This window comes from Equus asinus, chromosome 5 (assembly GCF_041296235.1).
Source record: "Equus asinus isolate D_3611 breed Donkey chromosome 5, EquAss-T2T_v2, whole genome shotgun sequence".
NCBI classification, from domain to species: domain Eukaryota; kingdom Metazoa; phylum Chordata; class Mammalia; order Perissodactyla; family Equidae; genus Equus; species Equus asinus.
In genome coordinates, this window is record NC_091794.1 from 5,479,859 (window position 1) to 5,498,501 (window position 18,643).

General features: G+C 40.3%; 1 protein-coding gene and 1 long non-coding RNA gene across 47 annotated transcripts in view; one reads left to right on the top strand and one right to left on the bottom strand.

Annotated features, from left to right (window-relative positions):
• ABI3BP (ABI family member 3 binding protein) overlaps nt 1–18,643 on the bottom strand; it is a 238,437-nt gene that overhangs the window by 72,041 nt on the left and 147,753 nt on the right. For 42 of the 46 annotated variants that reach the window (XM_070508663.1, XM_070508662.1, XM_070508659.1 and 39 more), the window contains 15 exons: nt 17,979–18,011; nt 17,092–17,178; nt 15,945–16,004; nt 15,026–15,109; nt 13,697–13,756; nt 10,729–10,788; nt 9,837–9,920; nt 8,500–8,559; nt 7,589–7,672; nt 6,367–6,426; nt 5,519–5,602; nt 4,087–4,143; nt 2,994–3,053; nt 2,247–2,330; nt 1,549–1,608 (listed from right to left, as the gene is read on the bottom strand). The exons of 1 other annotated variant lie outside the window; for it this stretch is intronic. In XM_070508663.1, coding sequence (XP_070364764.1) covers nt 1,549–1,608; nt 2,247–2,330; nt 2,994–3,053; nt 4,087–4,143; nt 5,519–5,602; nt 6,367–6,426; nt 7,589–7,672; nt 8,500–8,559; nt 9,837–9,920; nt 10,729–10,788; nt 13,697–13,756; nt 15,026–15,109; nt 15,945–16,004; nt 17,092–17,178; nt 17,979–18,011 — 1,017 coding nt within the window. The remainder of the gene's footprint in view (nt 1–1,548; nt 1,609–2,246; nt 2,331–2,993; nt 3,054–4,086; nt 4,144–5,518; nt 5,603–6,366; nt 6,427–7,588; nt 7,673–8,499; nt 8,560–9,836; nt 9,921–10,728; nt 10,789–13,696; nt 13,757–15,025; nt 15,110–15,944; nt 16,005–17,091; nt 17,179–17,978; nt 18,012–18,643) is intronic. 3 more of the 46 variants (XM_070508667.1, XM_044771706.2, XM_070508626.1) reach the window with 2 other exon arrangements.
• LOC139045216 (uncharacterized) overlaps nt 1–18,643 on the top strand; it is a 92,378-nt gene that overhangs the window by 55,377 nt on the left and 18,358 nt on the right. The gene's annotated exons all lie outside the window — the stretch shown is intronic.

Consider the following 18,643-nt stretch of genomic DNA (forward strand, 5'->3'; position numbering starts at 1 on the left):
AGGTATCAAGACTTTGTATTTTTGCTGTTCCCACCCTTCCATCCACTAATTCAAATCCTAAAGTTACTTCAAAGCCCAACTATTCTCTATCAGCCTACATAGATCCTTGACTTTAAATATTTTCTCTCTATATTTTTACCACTCAACTAAACAAGCTGCTTTTGTATAAGCAAATTGTCTTATACCTAAGAAAAATTCAAGGAAAGGTTTTTTTCATAATTATATTGTACTCTGTTCAAAAGGTCAAACATGCCCTTACTTTTGATCTCCCCTGCTGTTCCTCACCCCACCCCACTCAACTGCTAATATGGTGCTGGGGACACGGAGGGCAAGGCAATGTTTGTTTACATAAGCCAAAGCAGCAGCACTAATTTAAAAGAGATGAATGGAATGGAATGGTAAGAGAATTGAATAAGCTGCATATTTTGTCAGAGACAATCTTTATGCAGGACACGTGATGAATTTGGCTACGAGGTGGATCTCCCCCAACCATGAGACTTCTGGTCAATCCTGAAATTTTAGCAATGCTAACCACTATTTGTGCCTTCTCTCTCAGAGGGCATAGAGGTGAGAAGTGCAAGTTAGCAAGTCACATCATTGTCACACCTGGACTCAACTGCATGGGCTGGAAGTACTCCTTAAAACAGAAATCATAGATTTTCTTGGTTTCATCTAAGAAGCTTCAGGAAGTTTAGTTGGGGAGGAGGATGGGTTTTTATTTTTTCCATGTTTTTGAAACTAAAGAAAGAAAATCTTGGGTCACCTAGTGTTTGCAGGTCTAGAAACCATCTGAAGCATTGTACGTGGACCTAGGTTTTGTAACACTTGAAATTTTTCTTGAGTTTCTTTCCTAAGATTGAACAATTTTATTATACTAATCTAATTTGCTCCTTATCCTCACTGAGGGTCCTTTAGAGATCAAAATAATATACAACGTTTATTTGTTAATTAAAGGAGTAAGTATTAACACGCATAATTAGATACTCAGAGAGATTCTTATTTAGCAAAGATTAAGAACAATTGCTAAACTGTGGTGGAGAATAAGGAAGAGTCAAGTTTATGGATGGTGGGGGAGCCTGTAACTTATATTTACTAGGATTGGCACTTTCAGGAAGCGACTTTTGTTTTTTTATAATTTAATATAACATGGAATCCTCATTCCTTAAAACAAGAAGAGTAATGAGAATAACACACAGGTCTTATAGAAAGCAAATTGCTCAGAGAAAGTTCATGTTATTTAATTGTCATTGCTTTCTAGATGTAAACACTGAATAGCAGGGGAGAAATTTGGACTTCAGACTCTTCACTGAATCTATAATGAAATTTTAAAGGGTTTCATGCCAGATAGATTTCCTCAACTTGATCCAGGGACATCCATTAAAAATAGCAGGTAACACTTGAATTAAGAATCCTAACTACTTACAAGATGAAGCCTGAAATGGAATGACAACAGCAGTCTAACGAAGCAGGAGCAACTCTGGCCATGACAGTGATGGAGTGGATTTTAATGAGCAAAAAAGCATGTAATGAGATTGCAAAAATCATTACCTAATGTTGTTCCCGGGGCCTCAGAACTATGGACAACAGGTGCAAAGCCTGTAGTAGGAACTAACCAAAAGCAACAACACGAACATGAGAAAGCTTAAACACACATAGAAAGTCATAATTTTTCTTTCAAAATATTAGTTTCAAGTGACAAACAATTTTTTTAAACTTTTGAGTTGATAGGAAGCAAACAGTCCCTTTTTGAAGATTTGGTCAAACTGTAGCTATGAACGATTCATTGCAGGGGGTAGTCACAGCCGTTGAACTCTGCCACGCATCTTAGCATGGTCAACGTGATATTTTCCTAGGTGTTTGATTTTCTGATTCTAAGTAACGTGTCAGCTTGCTGTGGAAAATCTGTTTAGGCAATATATGAAAATATATATGAAAGTAACTTGTTGCATTTCTGGAAGTTGAAAAAATATTTATGTTTATGTAATTACAGCTACAATAAAGAGATCACATGTTTAAATGCAGATCCAGCAATAAATAGCCATGAATGACTATGCCAATCTTGCTATAAAGACATCTTTGGAGAGAGACCAAGACCATCATGCAAGAAGCAGCTGCTAACCGTACCTCATGCCTTAGACTCTTAGAGAACATGGAGACTATTACTTCCCATCAGATGCAGTGCTTTGGGGCCCCACTGGGACAGGCTACTACGGCTCACCCCTCAAACCATGGAATAACCCATTTACCCGGTTTGGTCTGAGGTGCAGCAGGGCTTGATGTGGTTTTAGGTCTGGGACGTGGACGACGAGCTCGTTGTGATGTTTTAGGAGCTGAAGGAAGAGACTTTGGATTATTCTACTGAAGGTGGTCTTGGAAATAAGGCTCTAGATTTTCTAAAATATGTTATATTTCCTTGAAATTCAAGGCATATGTTTTTTAAGATCAAAATACTTTCCCATATTTTGTTAATTTTTTTTTATAACTGAAGATTCTTGAGAGATAAAACCCACACACAAAATTAAGTCAAGGAGTGAAGAGTCTTGTAGATCTCTAACTTCAGAGAAGGGTAAGAACTATAGCCAAACTGTAGGTGGTGGGGTCTTACGTTCACAGTAAGAGATTTAAATATGCCAGAGAATCCATGATACCATGCAAATTGCTGTGGTTTAGTTGGTCTAGAAAAGATATAGACATTACCGACAGTGTTTGAAACTCAGCTTTAAATGTGAACATGGTTTAGACAAAAGTACATGACATGAAGTCAAATAAGATTACATGATAGACAGGTATTCTCACCTAGGTCCATGCACAGCTTTTAAAAACTACGGGTAATTTAAGAGTCTTCAATACTCTTAAGAAGAAGGAACATAAAGTTGAAGGACAGGAGAGGATGACAAGACAGTCTTATGAAGCTGATGACAATGTGATTATGATGATAGAATGGGTTGACAATGAGCAGAAAAAAATGGTTGAAGAACACGGAATATCATTACCGAATGTTGTTTCCGGAGCCTTGGTCCTAAGAGTGACAGGTTCAAGGACTGTAGGAAGAACTGGCCAAAAATAATAAAATAAACCAAAGAGATTTAAAAAATTCACTTGAAGATTAAATTTCGGAAGTCAATTTTTAAGATTCAGAACCGAGGGAAAACAGACGCTTGTTCTTTGCAGGTTTGATCAAACCATGGCAAGCACCCATTAATCCCCTAAAGTAGACATAACATTGCACTCTGCTAAATATCACTGTGGTCAACAAGAAGTTCTCCCAGATGTTTGATTATCTGACTCTTGATAACATCTACTCTTGCTGGGTAAGCTTTCTACACATTTATATAATATATACTTTTCTAACTCTACTGGAAAAAGCATTTATCAGTCTATTTGCACTTCTGCTCATGTTGATGTAAATGTCTACTATTTTGTCTACTATTTAAATAATCATGGATACAATAATGAGTGCATCTGTTTGAAAGCATAAGGATCAATGCATAATGAATGGACTGTGCCAACTAAAATCTCAAAGTGGTCCTTGATTCAATAAAAGTTAAGAAACCCTGTTAGAGAAGGAGGAAGAGTCAGCCTACCCTATCATGTGAGCCTATCATTTAAACTTTCAAGACTTATGCACACTTTAAATTTGACAATTAACTAAGAATATCATTCCTTGAAATAACAGACCTACCAGTATAATCAAATAGATCCTAATACAATATAAAGTAATGTGAGCAAAGAAACATGGTATTTCCGCAACTGATGAGCGAGAAGCAGTGTAAAGAAGGGATAGGTGGAGATTCATGTTTGAAATGAAGCTTAAAAGAGTCAACGCCATTTAAACAGATGCACACGATCGCATGACACAGTGCTGAGCAGTTACGTGGCAGTCCGATATCGTGAAATTAGTTTATGCAGCTCTCTTAAATTTAACAGATCACTCTACGTAGAGCTTAGCATTAACTTCAAGATAAAGACTAATGGAATGACAACAGAGGGTGCTGAAATGGTTTTAAGGTGCAGGAGAGCCTGTGGTGATAATGGCATGACAATGAGCAGGAAAAGCACTATTTGAAGGACACACATTCTCATTACCCACGATTTCCGGAGCTTCAGTTCTGACAGTACCAGATTCAAGATCTGTAGCAGGAACTAATCAAAAGAAACGAAATACACATTTGTGAAATGTCAGCTAATTAAATCTTACTAGTATAATACTGCTTCAACAGGTGTATAGCAATTTTTAAAATTTTTCTGAAATTAAATACTTGTTATTTAAAGATTTGGTCACCCTATAGCCAGGCACACCTTCTTTTGTGAGGAAGTCAGTCATCTCCTACATGGTCTGGTATCTCGATACAATCAACATGATAGTCTCCCGGGTGTCTAAGTACTTAATTCCAACTGGCGTAGACGACTGCCCTAGGAAACCATTTTACCAAATATATACTTATCTAACTGTTCTGGCAATCATTGGCTTTTCTCTGGAAGCTTTAAGGAAATAGCATGTCTAAATAAGCATGGATACAATAAATAGCTTTTATGTTTGAAAGGAGGCACGGCAGAGAATAAAGCAAAGTGAAACATGTTCATCTTGTTGAGAACTCGTATTTGGAAACAGGCTGAGACCTCTTTTGAGGCAAAGGCACTCAACTAATCAGGATAATGAACATCCACTCAGTGTGTGGTGCCCAGTAGAGCAGCTCTCTGATCACAAAAATGTGGTACCCAATACAGGTAGCAGAGACTGCAGGAGAGATCACAGATGTTGTAGGGTCAGATCCAAGCTTCTGAGTCATACGTTCAAGGACAGCTCTTATTGACCCTTCCAAACTCCAAACTCAGCACTATCACCACCACTTAGAAGCAGGACCTCCCTTGTTCCAGGAAGTCCGTGCCCTCTGGTTCACTTCTGCACCTCCTTTCTTTCTGCCTCTGTTCATCTCCATGATTTTATGACCCAACTTCTTTCCAACTCCTTATTCCTGTCCTTCATGCACTTTTCTCTCTAGGCTTACAGCTGTTTATAGTCCCTGCGAAAATCAAGCTTGATTTGCACAGACATAGTGCCTCGGTTCAATCTCTGAATGTTTCATCTTGGGGCAGGTTTCGACTTTGACTATGCTCCAGATTGAGAAGTAAAGACAAGCCTCGTTCTGTGATATCACACCTGATGATGTGGCTGTGAGGAGATGGAAGGCACTTAATGTTTGTTTCTTGAAATAAAAATGCTTGGTTCTATTTAAGATATTTTATCTCTAAGAGAAGAATGGAATGAAATAAGAAAAAGTACGTAAAATACGTATTGAAAGAGAGGATCTTTATGCAGAAAGCATGAGGAATTCAGCTGCTACTCAGGTGTCCCCTGCCACATCTTCCTTCGCTAACTCCACAGTGGCAGCGGCAGCAGATCACTTCGCGCCTTCACACACATCAGCTACATAGGCATCACTCCTACCATCAGCATCACTCCCAGACTCCCAAGAGCTGCTCAAACTCACTCTTTTAACCAGAAACCCACATTTACCCGGTCTGGTTTGAGGCGCCTTGGTAGTTGGTGTGGTTTTAGGTTTGGGACGTGGACGACGGGTCCGTTTTGACGTTTTAGGAGCTGAAGAAAGAAAACCTTCAGTTATTAATAGTCTGTGTTCAGAAGCCACGGGTAGCATGACACATGGTTCTAGATTTCCCGAAACTTAGTATTTCCTCATATTTTAAGAAATGTTTTTGTAACTTTTTTAATTTGAAGCTTTCACCCTTATAATGATAGTATGCCTTCTTTTACAATTGAAAGTTCATTGGGAATGAGTCATATATAAAATTACTAATTCAAGTAGTGAAGTATAGTTCACAAGACTCTTCTATTGAATAGAAAAGGTAAGAACCACTGCTAAGATCTTTAGTGGTAGTGATAGCTAGATATAAACTCTTTGACAGTTTACTAAAACAAGACCACATAACTACTAAAATGTCCGTCAAAGAACAAATATCGCACAGAGTTCAAAAACAAAAAACAGTAGATCTTTAGACCCACGAAGCAACTCTCCAACACCATAACAGTCATTAGAGTCGAGAGAATTGCTTTTCAAACCCAGCTTTAACAAAACATTGGTTAAAAAACACACAAGATGACAAACAATTTCAGATGGTTGCACGCATAACAGATGACCTGAGTTAGGTTCAGGCACGGCTCTCTTAAAAACAAGGATAACTAGTTTTAAGAGTCAGAGTCTTCAACGCTTTCAGGATGAAGAACATAATGGCATGACAACAGAGGATGAAGATGGAGCAAAAGCACCTGTAGCTACCATGTGGATGGAATGCGTTTGACAGTGAGAAGGAAGAGCACTTACTGAGGACCGCATGTGTCATTACCTTGTGTTGTCACCCAAGCCTCAGTTCTGAAGGTAACAGGTTCAAAGCCTGCAGTAGGAACTGACCAAAAGTATTAAAAATAAACCAAATGATTGTTTTAAATGAGGGAAAACTCAAAACATTTACTTCAAAGTGAATCTTACCAATGTAATATAGTTTCTAGAACTATACAGCAACTTTGAAAACCTGTTAAACTAGAAAAGTAGAGAGTCGATTTTCTAAAATTTGGCCCTCCCTAATCAGGTATCTATTTCCTCATTCCTCCTTTGATTATCTGATTCTAACAGTAAGTCAGAGTGGGATGTGTGGGTCTTGCTAAGAACTTATCTTTGGAAAGAGACTGAAGCTTCGGCATGATGAATCGAGTAAGGTATCCGTCCATCCTAAGCAAAGAGAGAGCATGCCTTCGTGTGCAAAGAGCAGCTGGCTGACGTCTACTGGATCCACTCTCAGCTGCTCTATCAGGTACCTAAGGATCTCCACCATGGGAGTCCGTGGACTGATCAAGATCCAGAAAAGCTTCAGCTACTGCCTTGTAGTCAGACACGCTTTAGACTAGTATTACAGTTAGCCTTTCTCCTCTGGTGGGTCTCCACTTATATCCACTCTCTGATTTTATTCCTCCCCATATTTCTGCTCATCCAGGTACCATGATGATTTCAAGGCTCCACTCTTTCTTAATCTATCTTTTCCTGCTCCAAATATTTATGTACCTAGCACATCTTGCTAGTAGCACCCAAAACTCAATCTTGCATTTGCATAGATACACTCTAATGCCATCTCCTGTCTTTTTTATAAAGGAAAGGCTTTGTTCTCAACTGTCATGCAGGTTTGAGGACCAAAACATGTCTCCCACACCTGAGTTATACCCCTAAAAGTGCTAATACGACTTGGGAGATACTGAAGGCACTTAGTATTTGTGATTTGAACTGAATATGCCTAATTTTTTTCAAAGAAGTCTTATTTTCAAGGGACAAATGGAAATTAACAAAATGCACAGTGACAGAGAAGATTTTACACGGGAAGCATGAGGCACTCAGTTGTCGCTCAGATCTCCCCCTACTGTGTTCTTCTTGCCATCTCCCCATTGGGAACTGCTGCTTAGCACGAGTTGTACCTTGACTCTCATGGGGCTTACTGGTTACTCCCAACAACTGGGATTACTCCCAAGACCCTGCTGGGTTAGGCTGCTGGGCCCTTTAAACCAGGAACACAGGTTTACCTGGTTTGGACTCAGGTACTTCAGGACTTGGTGTGGTTTTTGGTCTGGGATGTGGACGACTCGTCTGCTGTGATGTTTTGGAAGCTGGAGGAAGAAATTCTTGGGTTACTATGTAACTACATTATCTATGGTTCTGGAAGCTATGGGAGATGAAAATGTGACTCTAGATTTTCTACAACTTATTAGATATTTATCTCTTTGAGTTTTTTTGTCACATATACTCCTTTTATATCTTCTTTTATCATAGAAGATTCTTTAAAGACAATCATTTTTTAATTAAAAAATAAAGATTAGTAATTACAATCAAAGTCTCACAGAGCAGCTTGATTAGGTAATGAAAAGATTAAGAAATTAAGAAACATTGATAAACTATAATGGATAATGATGGACAGTCACATTAAATCTGAGATTTATAATTTAATCTTTCGATCTTTGGCACATTTTCTACATAATTGTTAAAATAAGAATACATTATTACCTAAATAGAAACAAAGCAACAAAATGCCATGCAAATAGGAAAAAAAAGGTAGAAATGTAGATGTGCCATGAATGGATTCTCTTGGCCCATGATAGCTGTTACTGCCTTTCTCTATCCAGATAAGAGGTAAAGACCCATGATATGTTTGAAAATCAGTTTTACCACAAACACTGCTTAAACAAAGCAGAGAACGACCTGACACAGAATCAAACAGGTTACATGGCAAATATATGCCCTAAAGTAGGTTCATGCATGCCTGGTTCTCTTAAAAGCAACAGGCAATTTGTTTTAGGAGTCTTCATAATTTTGAGAAGAATGTAAAGAATGGCCACAAAGACAGACACCATGGTCACGGCAAGCAATATGAAACTCTGGATGAAAGACGAAACTCAAAAGCAGGATAAGGCTTGTTGAAAACACGGTGTATCATTACCTAATGTTGCTCCTGGGGCCTCAGGTCTAAGAGTGACAGGTTCAAGGATTATAGCAGGAACTGACCAAAAAATAACACAGCAAACCAGAGAGAGTTTAAAATACATTAAAAGTTAGAACATTCACATCGAAGCAGATTTACTTGTGTATCAACTCTGCAGAAACAAAGAAGAAAGTGGCTTCCTAACTGCAAGAAAGAGTAGATGATCGTTCTTTGAAGATCTGGCCAACTATACTCATGGTCGGTTGTAGGGTTAGCTGGTGAACTATCTTGAGTATCTTAAAGACAGAAATGTGAATTTCTCCTAGGTTTTAACTAATGGATTCTAACTGATATGGAAAACTCTACCCTGGAAAATATTTTCATGCATTTACCTGATATACACTTGGAAAAGAAATTGTCTTTAAAAAAATATAATCAACCTGTACTTCTATGGCAGCCGAAAATGAGCATTTACCATGTTTAAGTAAACATGGATACAATAGACAGTTTATAAGTTTGAAATAAATATAAAAATTAATCACTGCAGTGGACTATCTAGAGTTCTTGACAAGAAAGAGTCTGAGACCTCTGTCTAAAAGTGGCGCATAAGAGAGCAGGATGAAGATGCTCACCCAGTCTGTAACACACAGTAGACCATCTTTCTGGCCTAAGTCCAGAAAAAGTGGAAAGACAGTTGATGCCCTTATATCAAATCTAAGCTCCTGAATCAGGCCCTCAAAATCTTTTTTCAGCGGACCAGCTGGACCCTTCCAAATGCAGCATCATCAAGAACCATGTTTTGACCATTTAGAAGTAGGACAGTCTGTTCTGCCTTGGTTCACTTTTCCTTCTTCATTCAAGTCTGTAGTGGGCCCAAGGACAAGGTCCAAATCTAGTCTAGTCTTTTCCTTTGCAAGGTCAATGTTTAATGTTTGTGTCATGCAAACATGTACTCAGCTCTATTGTTTTAGAGATAAAATGTCTCCTACAGCTGACATATCACCCACAGTTGCTAATATCAGCCTGGGAACATCCAAGGGATTTACAATTTATTTGCTTACTTGAACTGAATATTTTGGCTCTGCCAAAGAAGTTTTATCTTTAAGATTTGAATGGAATTTGATAGTAAGAAATACACTAAATTCACATCAAAGAAGACTCTCACAGAGAAAGAATAAGGTAGTCTGGCACCAACTGCATCTCACCCAGTCATATTCTCCTTGACACCTGGACAGAGGAGACATTACTGATGACACCTCCTGACCTCGTGCTTAGAGAGAGTAAGAGCTTCACACTGCTCTGGGTCCCCACCGGGACACCAGGGTTCACCCTTAAACCAAGAACCCCACATTTACCCAGTTTGGTCTGAGGTGCTTGAGGGCTTGGTGTGGTTTTGGGTCTGGGACGTGGACGACGTGGTCTTTGTGATGCTTTGGGAGCTGAAGAAAGAAAAGTCTTGTGTTACTCTAGGTCTTAGAACTCAGGATACAGAGGAGAGGTTTTTCCAAAGTCTGTTAGATTTTCTAAAGTTCTAGGAAATCATCTGTAGTTTAAAATGTCCACTCCTTTTATGCCAACGTATCTTCTTTTTATCAAGGGTACTTTGAGGGAAACCCATTTATATAGTGGCGTTGCTCATTCAAGGTATGAAGATTAGCACTTATAACCAGACACTCATAGAACTTCCTCCCTAGGGAAATGATGGAGAAGGATGCTCAGCTCTGTGCAGGAGGAGGACAAGTTAGAGCCACACTAAGGAAGAGCCTTATAATTTAAATTTCAGATTTGGGTAACTGCCTACTTGTCAGATTAGTAATAAAACACATCATGACCTAAAGCACCAACTAAGAAACAAACATACCGTGCAGACAGTTGTTTAAAAATCTAGAAAATTAGATGTGCAAAGGAGCATAAGAGTAGCTGTCATCGCAGATCAGCCTAAGTAAGAATAGATCCCAGTTTGTCTTGAACTCGGCTTTGACACAAACCGAGGCACAGGATAACGTGACAATTTCAAATGTGCCACATAGCAGTACACGTTTTCAGCTAAGTTCATGCCTGCTCTCCTAAAAACAACAGGAATCTTGTTTTTAAGAGGCTTCAGAACTCTTTAGATGAAAGAAGTGATTGAATGGCAACAGAGATGATGGTGGCCCTCTCGTGAAGGAGGAAAAGCCAAGAGACGGGAACCGGACGGACGGGACAGTGAGCAGCAAAAGCACGTGGCGCATTGCCCGTGGTCATTACCTAATGTTGGCCCAGAGGTCTCTGCTGCAAAAGTAACAGGCTCAAAGTCTGTGACAGGAACTGAAGTAATAAAATAAACAGAAATTTTTTTTTTTTAATGTATGAAGAGCTACAACATTCACTTCAAAATGAATCTTGCCAGGGTACCATTACCTCTAGAATAATTTTTTTTTAAAGATTTTATTTTTTTCCTTTTTCTCCCCAAAGCCCCCACGTACATAGTTGTGCATTCTTAGTTGTGGGTCCTTCAAGTTGTGATATGTAGGATGCCACCTCAGTGTGGCTTGATGAGCGGTGCCATGTCCGCACCCAGGATTCGAACCCACGAAACCCTGGGCCTCCTGCAGTGGAGCACGTGAACTTAACCACTCGGCCACGGGGCCAGCCCCACCTCTAGAATAATTTTTTAAAATTTATGAATGAAGGGTGTTATGGACTGAATTTTGCCTCCCAAAAATTCACATATTGAACCACTAACTCCCAATCTGACTGTATTTGGAGATAGGGCCTTTAAAAAGGCAACTAAGGTTACATGAGGTCATAAGATTAGGGCCCTAATCCAATAGAACTGATGTCCTTATAAGAGGGAGAGACACGAGGGAGTTTCACGCACAGAGGAAAGGCCATGTGAGGACACAGCAAGATGGCAGCCATCTGCAAGGTGAGGAGAGAGGCCTCAGGAGGGCTTACACCTACAGACACCTGATCTCAGACTCCCCAGGCTCGAGAGCTGTGAGAAATAGATTTCCGATGTTAAAGCCACTCGGTCTGTGGTATTTTGTTATGGCAGCCCCAGTAATGGAATACAAAGGGAAATCAGTTGTTTTGCCCAGACTTGGCCAAACTGTAGTTAGGGACTTCCTCATCTCATGAGGTAGTCATTACCTTTGGTCTCTGTTTAGCACCAAAGGAGGGAAATAGTTCTTGTAGTTGGTGCTTGATTATCTGAGTTTACTATTGTAGACTTTAGGACATTTTTAGGCATTTACTTAAATATGTCTCTAACGATCCTCAAGAAGCATGTGAAAAACTAACTTGCACTTCCGCAGATGCTGGATAAAGAAACCATCTAGTATGTTTATCAAATTATGGCTGCAGAAGCTGTTCCTGAATAACCAAGCAGCCATTACACAAACAACCAAAAGTGGCTATGATGATCTTGCCGAGAACTCAGCTTTGGAAAGGTCTTGTGACTTCTGTCCAAGCAAAAGCACCAAGAGGACTGGGTGAGGGGCAGCCGCTCAGTCTGAGGGATCCAGGAAAGCACCCAGCCACTCTCAGGACAGGGAAACCTTTATCCGGTGGGGACAGAAGAGAGTTCTGATGCTCATGAGAACAGCATCAGCTTCCTTCAACTTCCCGCGGTGTCATCGAAATGCATAATCAGCAACAAAAACATTCTGACTGACGCCTAGAAGAGCCAGGACCCCTGCTCCCTCTGGCTGCCTCTGCACGTATCCTAGTTTTTCATCTTTGTTCACTGTCATCTCTCCACTTGTGCAAATTCTGATGCGACGTCAAAGTCCAAACTCCTTCCTTGCTCTTCTGAAGCCCAAATTGATTTTTAACTTCTTTAAGAACTTATATGATTTGTCTGACACTTCAAGTTTATGTACTCAAGAAAAATCTTGAATTTACAAGATCACCATGCCTTATTCTCACTCCCTAGGCATTTCATGCAGGAAGTTTTTGTGCTGAAGGAGCCTGCAGACTGAGAAGTAAAACATGTCTCCTACAGGGGCCGGCCCCATGGTTGAGTGGTTGAGTTTGTGCGCTCCGCTTCAGCGGCCCAGGGTTTCATGGGTTCTGATCCTGGGCACGGACATGGCACCGCTCATCAGGCCATGCTGAGGCGCCATCCCACATAGCACAACCAGAGGCACTCGCAACTAGAATATACAACTACGTACTTGGGGGCTATGAGAAGAAGCAGAAGAAAAAAAACCCCAAAAACATGTCTCCTACTATCCAGAGTTGGAGGGAAGACTGTCTCTCCCAAACATGAACTCCTTGGCAACTCTGGAGAGGGCCTGTGTGTTTATGTTCTCCATCAGTGACAGGCTCCAGGTCCTGAAAGCAGGGACTCTGCTTTTCTCTGGTGTAGCCTCAGAGCGTAGGACTTGGAGTGGTTTTGTGTTGTGAAACGATACGTCCATTGGGATGTTTTTGGAGATGGAAAAAGATAACTTTTAGTTACTTTAAATTTTATGGTTCTGCAAATTATAGGGTTTAAAAAATAAACGCTAAAAATAAAGTTTTCTAAAGCTTGATACATTTTCTTGAGTTTCAGGAAATGTATCTTTCTAGTGTGAAAATTTTGCCCCTACTACGCTATGTTTTCTTTTGTTATTGAAGATACTTTGGGGGCAAAATTGACATAAAAAATGAAGTTATTAATTCAGAGAGTCAAGATTGGTATTTTTATCACATTTTCCTAGAGTTCCCTGACTGCACTAAAAAGGTTAAGAATCATTTCTAAACTATGGTGGAGAGTAAAGGGGAGTCAGATTCCCCCTAAGAATGGGGCTTACTATTTAAACCTATTAGCCTTGATCACGTCTGTTAGACAATTCACTAAAAACATATTACCCAAATGTTAACAAAACAACAACAGCAAAATCGGGCAGATGAAATGGTAACTGTACAAAGGATGCATAAAGCAACTTCCCTCTTACAGGCTGCTTAGCACAGATCAGGATCAGGCACTCCCATAGATACAGGACATTTACCTTCACAGGGCACTCTGGTTAGTCAAAAGCATGGGGTGGCATGAAAAAATGTTAAAGTGAATTGTGAGGCAGGAAGATATCCCCAACTAGGTTCAGGCTGACTCTCTTAAGAACAGGAGGTAACTTGTTTTATGCATGTTCAGCTCACAAGATGAAGAACGTAGCTGAATGGCAACAGAGTGGAATGGGTTGGGCAACAAGCAGAGAGAGCACTGCTGAAGGTCAGAAAGTAGCATTACCAAAAGCTGCCCCCGGAGCCTCTCTTACAGGAGTAACTGGTTCGAAGACAGTAGCAGGAACTGACCAAAATAATAATAATAAAAAAACACAATGAAATGTTAAACATTTACACAATCTCAGAACATTCACTCCAAAAAGAATTGTACGGAAATAACGGTGTGTCTAGAGTACAAAGCAAACGCTTCTGAGCTGAGGGATATGGCATCTCTGCCCTCGGTACCAATTCATCACTTAGGAGGGATTATCTTTGCACTCAGATAACTACCCCTGTGAAGTGCCCTGAGGTTTCTTGCTCTTTGATGATCCTAGTCTCAGTAATGGACCAAAGTAGACCATACTCATCTTGCTGAAAACTTATCTTTGGAAAGAGATCATGAGCTTTGCCCAACTGAGGTACTTAAGAGAGCGGGATAAGGGGCAGCCATTCAGCCTGAAGTACAGCAGCTATCCCTCTGTCCAGAGCTCAGGGAAACACATATGGAAGTTGATGATGCTTACATAGAGCCCATCTCCTAAGTCCCACATTCAAAAATCCCTTTTCAACTGGTCCTATGGGCTGCTTAGCTGCCGCAGCCTCAATGAGATGCTCTGATCAATTTAGAAGGCTGACCGCCTCCGGCAGTCAGAGAAGCCTCTCCCTCCCCTCGCTGGCATCCGTATATATCCTGCCTTTCTGAACCTCTCCGGCCACCTGCCCTGGTCGTCCAAATCTACAGAGATTTCAATGCTCAAATCCTTCCTAACTATTCTGGCTCATGCTGATCGGTTCTTTAAACCAGGCATTCACAGGCCATGGCCCATAGGCCAGATCTTGCCTGTGGCTTGTTTTCATACAGCCCATGAGAGCTAAGAATGATTTTCCATTTTTAAGTGGTTGTAAAAAAAGGGGTTGTAAAAAAAGAAAAAGACATACAACAGAGACCATATGGCCCACAAACTCCCAAATATTTACTATCCAGCCCTTTATAGAAAATGTTCTCCAACTCTTTCCCTAGATCCTTTCTATGACTTAGACAACTTTTGTGGTTACCAAGAAATATTCTCCTATTTCCCCAAACATACATTCATCTACAGCTGTTTCTGTCCACCATAGTCAATATTTAAAGGATGCATAGAATTGAATAAGAAGTCAGTTGATAGACATTTAGAGAGAAGACTCTAATTCACAAAGAGTGAGGAATTCAGCTACTGCACGAGACCTCTCCAATCGTGTTCTCGTTGGCTGCTTTAGGGTAGAAGCAGCCGCTGACCCTGCCTCGCCCCTCCACTTCGTCTGGACCCCACCGGGAAGGCTGCCAGGCGTCCCTAACGAGGATCTGCCCATTTACCCAGGTCAGGCTGAGCTGCTTCAGGACTCGCTGTGGTTTTAGGTTTGGGACGTGGACGACGAGTCCGGGGAGACACTTTGGGAGCTAAAGGAAGAAAACCTCAGGTTAATAGAGTGTTTTTAGTTTCAGAAGCTGTGAATACGATTATTACTGTTATGATTTCTTGAGTTTCAGGAAATTTTTCTTTTGAGTTTGAAATATTTGCCCCTATTTTGATAACTGCCTCTTTCTATCATTTATATTACTCTGGAAAATGAAAATTGCACAGAAACATGAGCTGATGTATCAAGGAGATTCTCACAGGGATTTCTGAGTGAAAAAAGTTCCCAAACCTTGCTGAGTTATGGTGGGGGGGGAAGGGACAGGGTGATTTCACGTTAATGATGGTGCTTATAATTTAAATTTATTAGTTTGGTAGATTTTCTATTTCACTCCTTACTGACAAAAAGACCAAACCATTACCTATAATGGCAAAAAACAAAAAACAAAAACAAAACCCAAATCATACAGATAGTAAAAATGTAGGAATTTAGATCTGCACAAGAATTATGTCACGCCATAACAGCTGTGACAATGTACTCAGCTTAGATCAAGGATAGACGTCTTCACCTCAACCCCCATTGATTGTGTTCGAAACCCAGTAACAAAGAATGTGATTAAAAGGTTACACAGAGGCCACGTACTGCAAATTCAAACACATTACATTGCAGGTATGTCTACTACACTAAATTCATACTTGGCTCTCTTAAAAACAAATAAGTCGTTTTAATACTCTTCAATATATTGAGAAGTAATTGAATGACAATAGAGGACAACACAGAAGTTTTGTGAAGTGGGAAAAGCTGTGGTTGTGGTGGTGATGAAATGGGTTTGAAATGAGCAGGGAAAGCAGATGCTGACGGACGTAATGCGGCATTACCTAGTGTTGTCTCTGGAGCTTCGGTTCTAAGAACACCCGGTTCAAGGACTGTGGCAGGGACTGATCAAAAGTAATAAAAGAAACCAAACAGATTTTCGTGAATGCATGAAATGTCAGAAAATTCATCTTGCCAGTACAAATAATGCTTCTAAGGCTTCTAAGGGAGAGAAGGGAAGAAAAAGGTTTGAATGGATAACACAAAGACATTAACACCAAGAGGCAGGAGCCATGAGGGTGGGAGGTGGAGGGGGTGGGGAGTAGCGGGTCATCCCAGGTGTGCCCATCACATGCAACAAATAGCCAAAAGGAAGCTGAGACTATACTAAGAAACTGCGTCCTTAGTGAAAACAGGGAACAACCTCTCAGTTTGTGGTACCATGTTAGAGGAGGAATTTTCAATCCTAAGAACAGAAAAAGCACAGTCCCGTGCAAATCACTGAAGCCCACTGCATTAAATCCAAGCTTTTGAGAAGACATCCCAGCCCCGCTTAACTCATCTGTGGGCCCATTCAGCAGGAGAGCACCGAGTCACCCTCCATCTTCAGCACATTCTCTGCTCATCTGCGTTTGCTCCCTCATCCCTCCAGTCATCCAAATTCTGTACTGACTTCTTCCTCACTATCCTGGATTCTTTTCTGCTCCAAATATTTACGACACTCCTAGCATATAGCATTTGTACCATTTGAGAAGTCATTCCACATTTGTTTAAACATGCTGCCTTATGCTATTTTCTACCTGTTTCTGCAGGCATAGCTTTTTTTTACAACTATAGTACAAACTGATTAGTAAATCAAACATACTTCCTCCTTCTCATGTATCTTGCAGCTGCTAATGTGGCTGTGGGGATATAGAAGGGATTAGTGAAAGCAGTCGACCTGAATTGATTCTGCAAGCTCAATGCTCTGCTGAGCAAGCTTTACCTTTAAGACACGAATGGAGTCAAATAGCAAGAAAAGTAAATAAAATGATCACTGAGGGAGCAGATTCCCCACAGGAATGTGGGGTGCTCAGATATCTCACGTTCTCCTAACTAGTAGCTTTCACTCTTAAGAGTTAGATAGGGCGTGTACCAGCCATGTACAGAGAATTTGGGGTCCCAACTGGGGCAGACTGCTGGGATTCCTTAAGCCAGACACCACATATTTACCCAGTTTGGCCTGAGGTACTTCTGGATGGGGTGTGGTTTTAGGTTTGGGCCGTGGACGACGGGGTCTCTTTGTTGTTTTGGCTGGAGCTGAAGGAAGAAAATTTAGGATTAATATGGTGCTGATGGCTCCATAAACCTTGAATAGGATGCTATAAGCTGGCTCTAAGCCTTCTACGACTTGTCAGAGTTTCTTTGGGTGGAGAGAACTTTGTTATTTTGGTTTGAAATTTCACCCTTCAGTATATTAATGTTTTCTTTTATAATTGAGAGCTCTCCAGAGATTAAAAGTTTTGTTACAATTATATTTAAGAAATGAAGATGAAGAACTATCATTTTCTTAAAAGTGTCCCTAATCCGAAACTGGTTACAAATCACTGCTCAACTCTGAGGGTGCGAGAGGAGTTCAAACCACCCTGTAGTATTCACTTATAGTTTAAAATGACCAGGCTTGGGCAAGTTTCCCATTGGTCACTTACTAGAATATGTCTACAAAATTCCCCAAAACATCAACAAAGTAAAAAATGTTATGTAGAACTTGAAACATAAAAAATAAGATGCTTAGAGAAACTTCATGGTATCCTAATGATACTGTACTGGCGATGTAATTAAGGGCACTGTGGGGGATCCCATTTGGACCTCAACTCTAACAGTGCTGTTTGAACAGAGACTCAGAAGGACATGGTGCAATTTCGAGCTGGGTTATGGAGCAGGTAGCGGTCCTGAATTAAGTCCATACACCTTTCTGTTGGAAAGAAGGTCTTTTATATTTAAAGATGAATGCTGTAATAGGATGACAATGAATTATGACATCATTATCTCTATAGCACCATAGATACTTCTGACAATGAAGGAGAGACAGCACTTGCTGAAGGACATAAGGATCATACCTAATGATGTCCCAGGCGTCACAGGCTCAACGTCTGTGGCAAGAGATGATCACAAGCAATTAGAAAAAGAAACGTTAAACACACGAGAAAAGTCATTAAACTCTTTTGAAAACGAACTTTACCAGTGTAGCATTGGTTCTATAGCCAAAAAGCCAAATTTTTAAAGTTCTGAGGTGGGAGTACAAAGATATTTGTTCCTATGGAATGGTTATATTCTTAGTATCTCTGTGTGGTTAGCTACAAGTTTTGCTTGTTTTTATATTATCTGATAATACAAGAGAAAACCCTGCCTAGGAAAATCTTTAGGCATCTGTCATAATATTTTAGTTGTAACAATTGTGAGAAAAACAATGTGAAAGTGTAATTTATAACCATATACTAGAAAGCAAAGCCCTAGATCGTGATTGATGCAACAGTCAGTCCATTTAAGCAGATATTGTAATGAATAATCAATATAGACAATGCTCTTTTTTCTTGAGTCCACTTTGAAAAAAAGACGGCCTCTGTCCAAACAAAGGCACATAAAAGAGCAAGACAGAGACAGTCATTCAGGCTGTGAAACTTGTCAGAGCCTCGCTCTGTTATTAGGACAGAAGAGGCCTGACCCTGGGAGGACAGGAGAGTGGCTGCAGCCAGTTGGTTCAAATCCAGCCACTGAAGTCAGG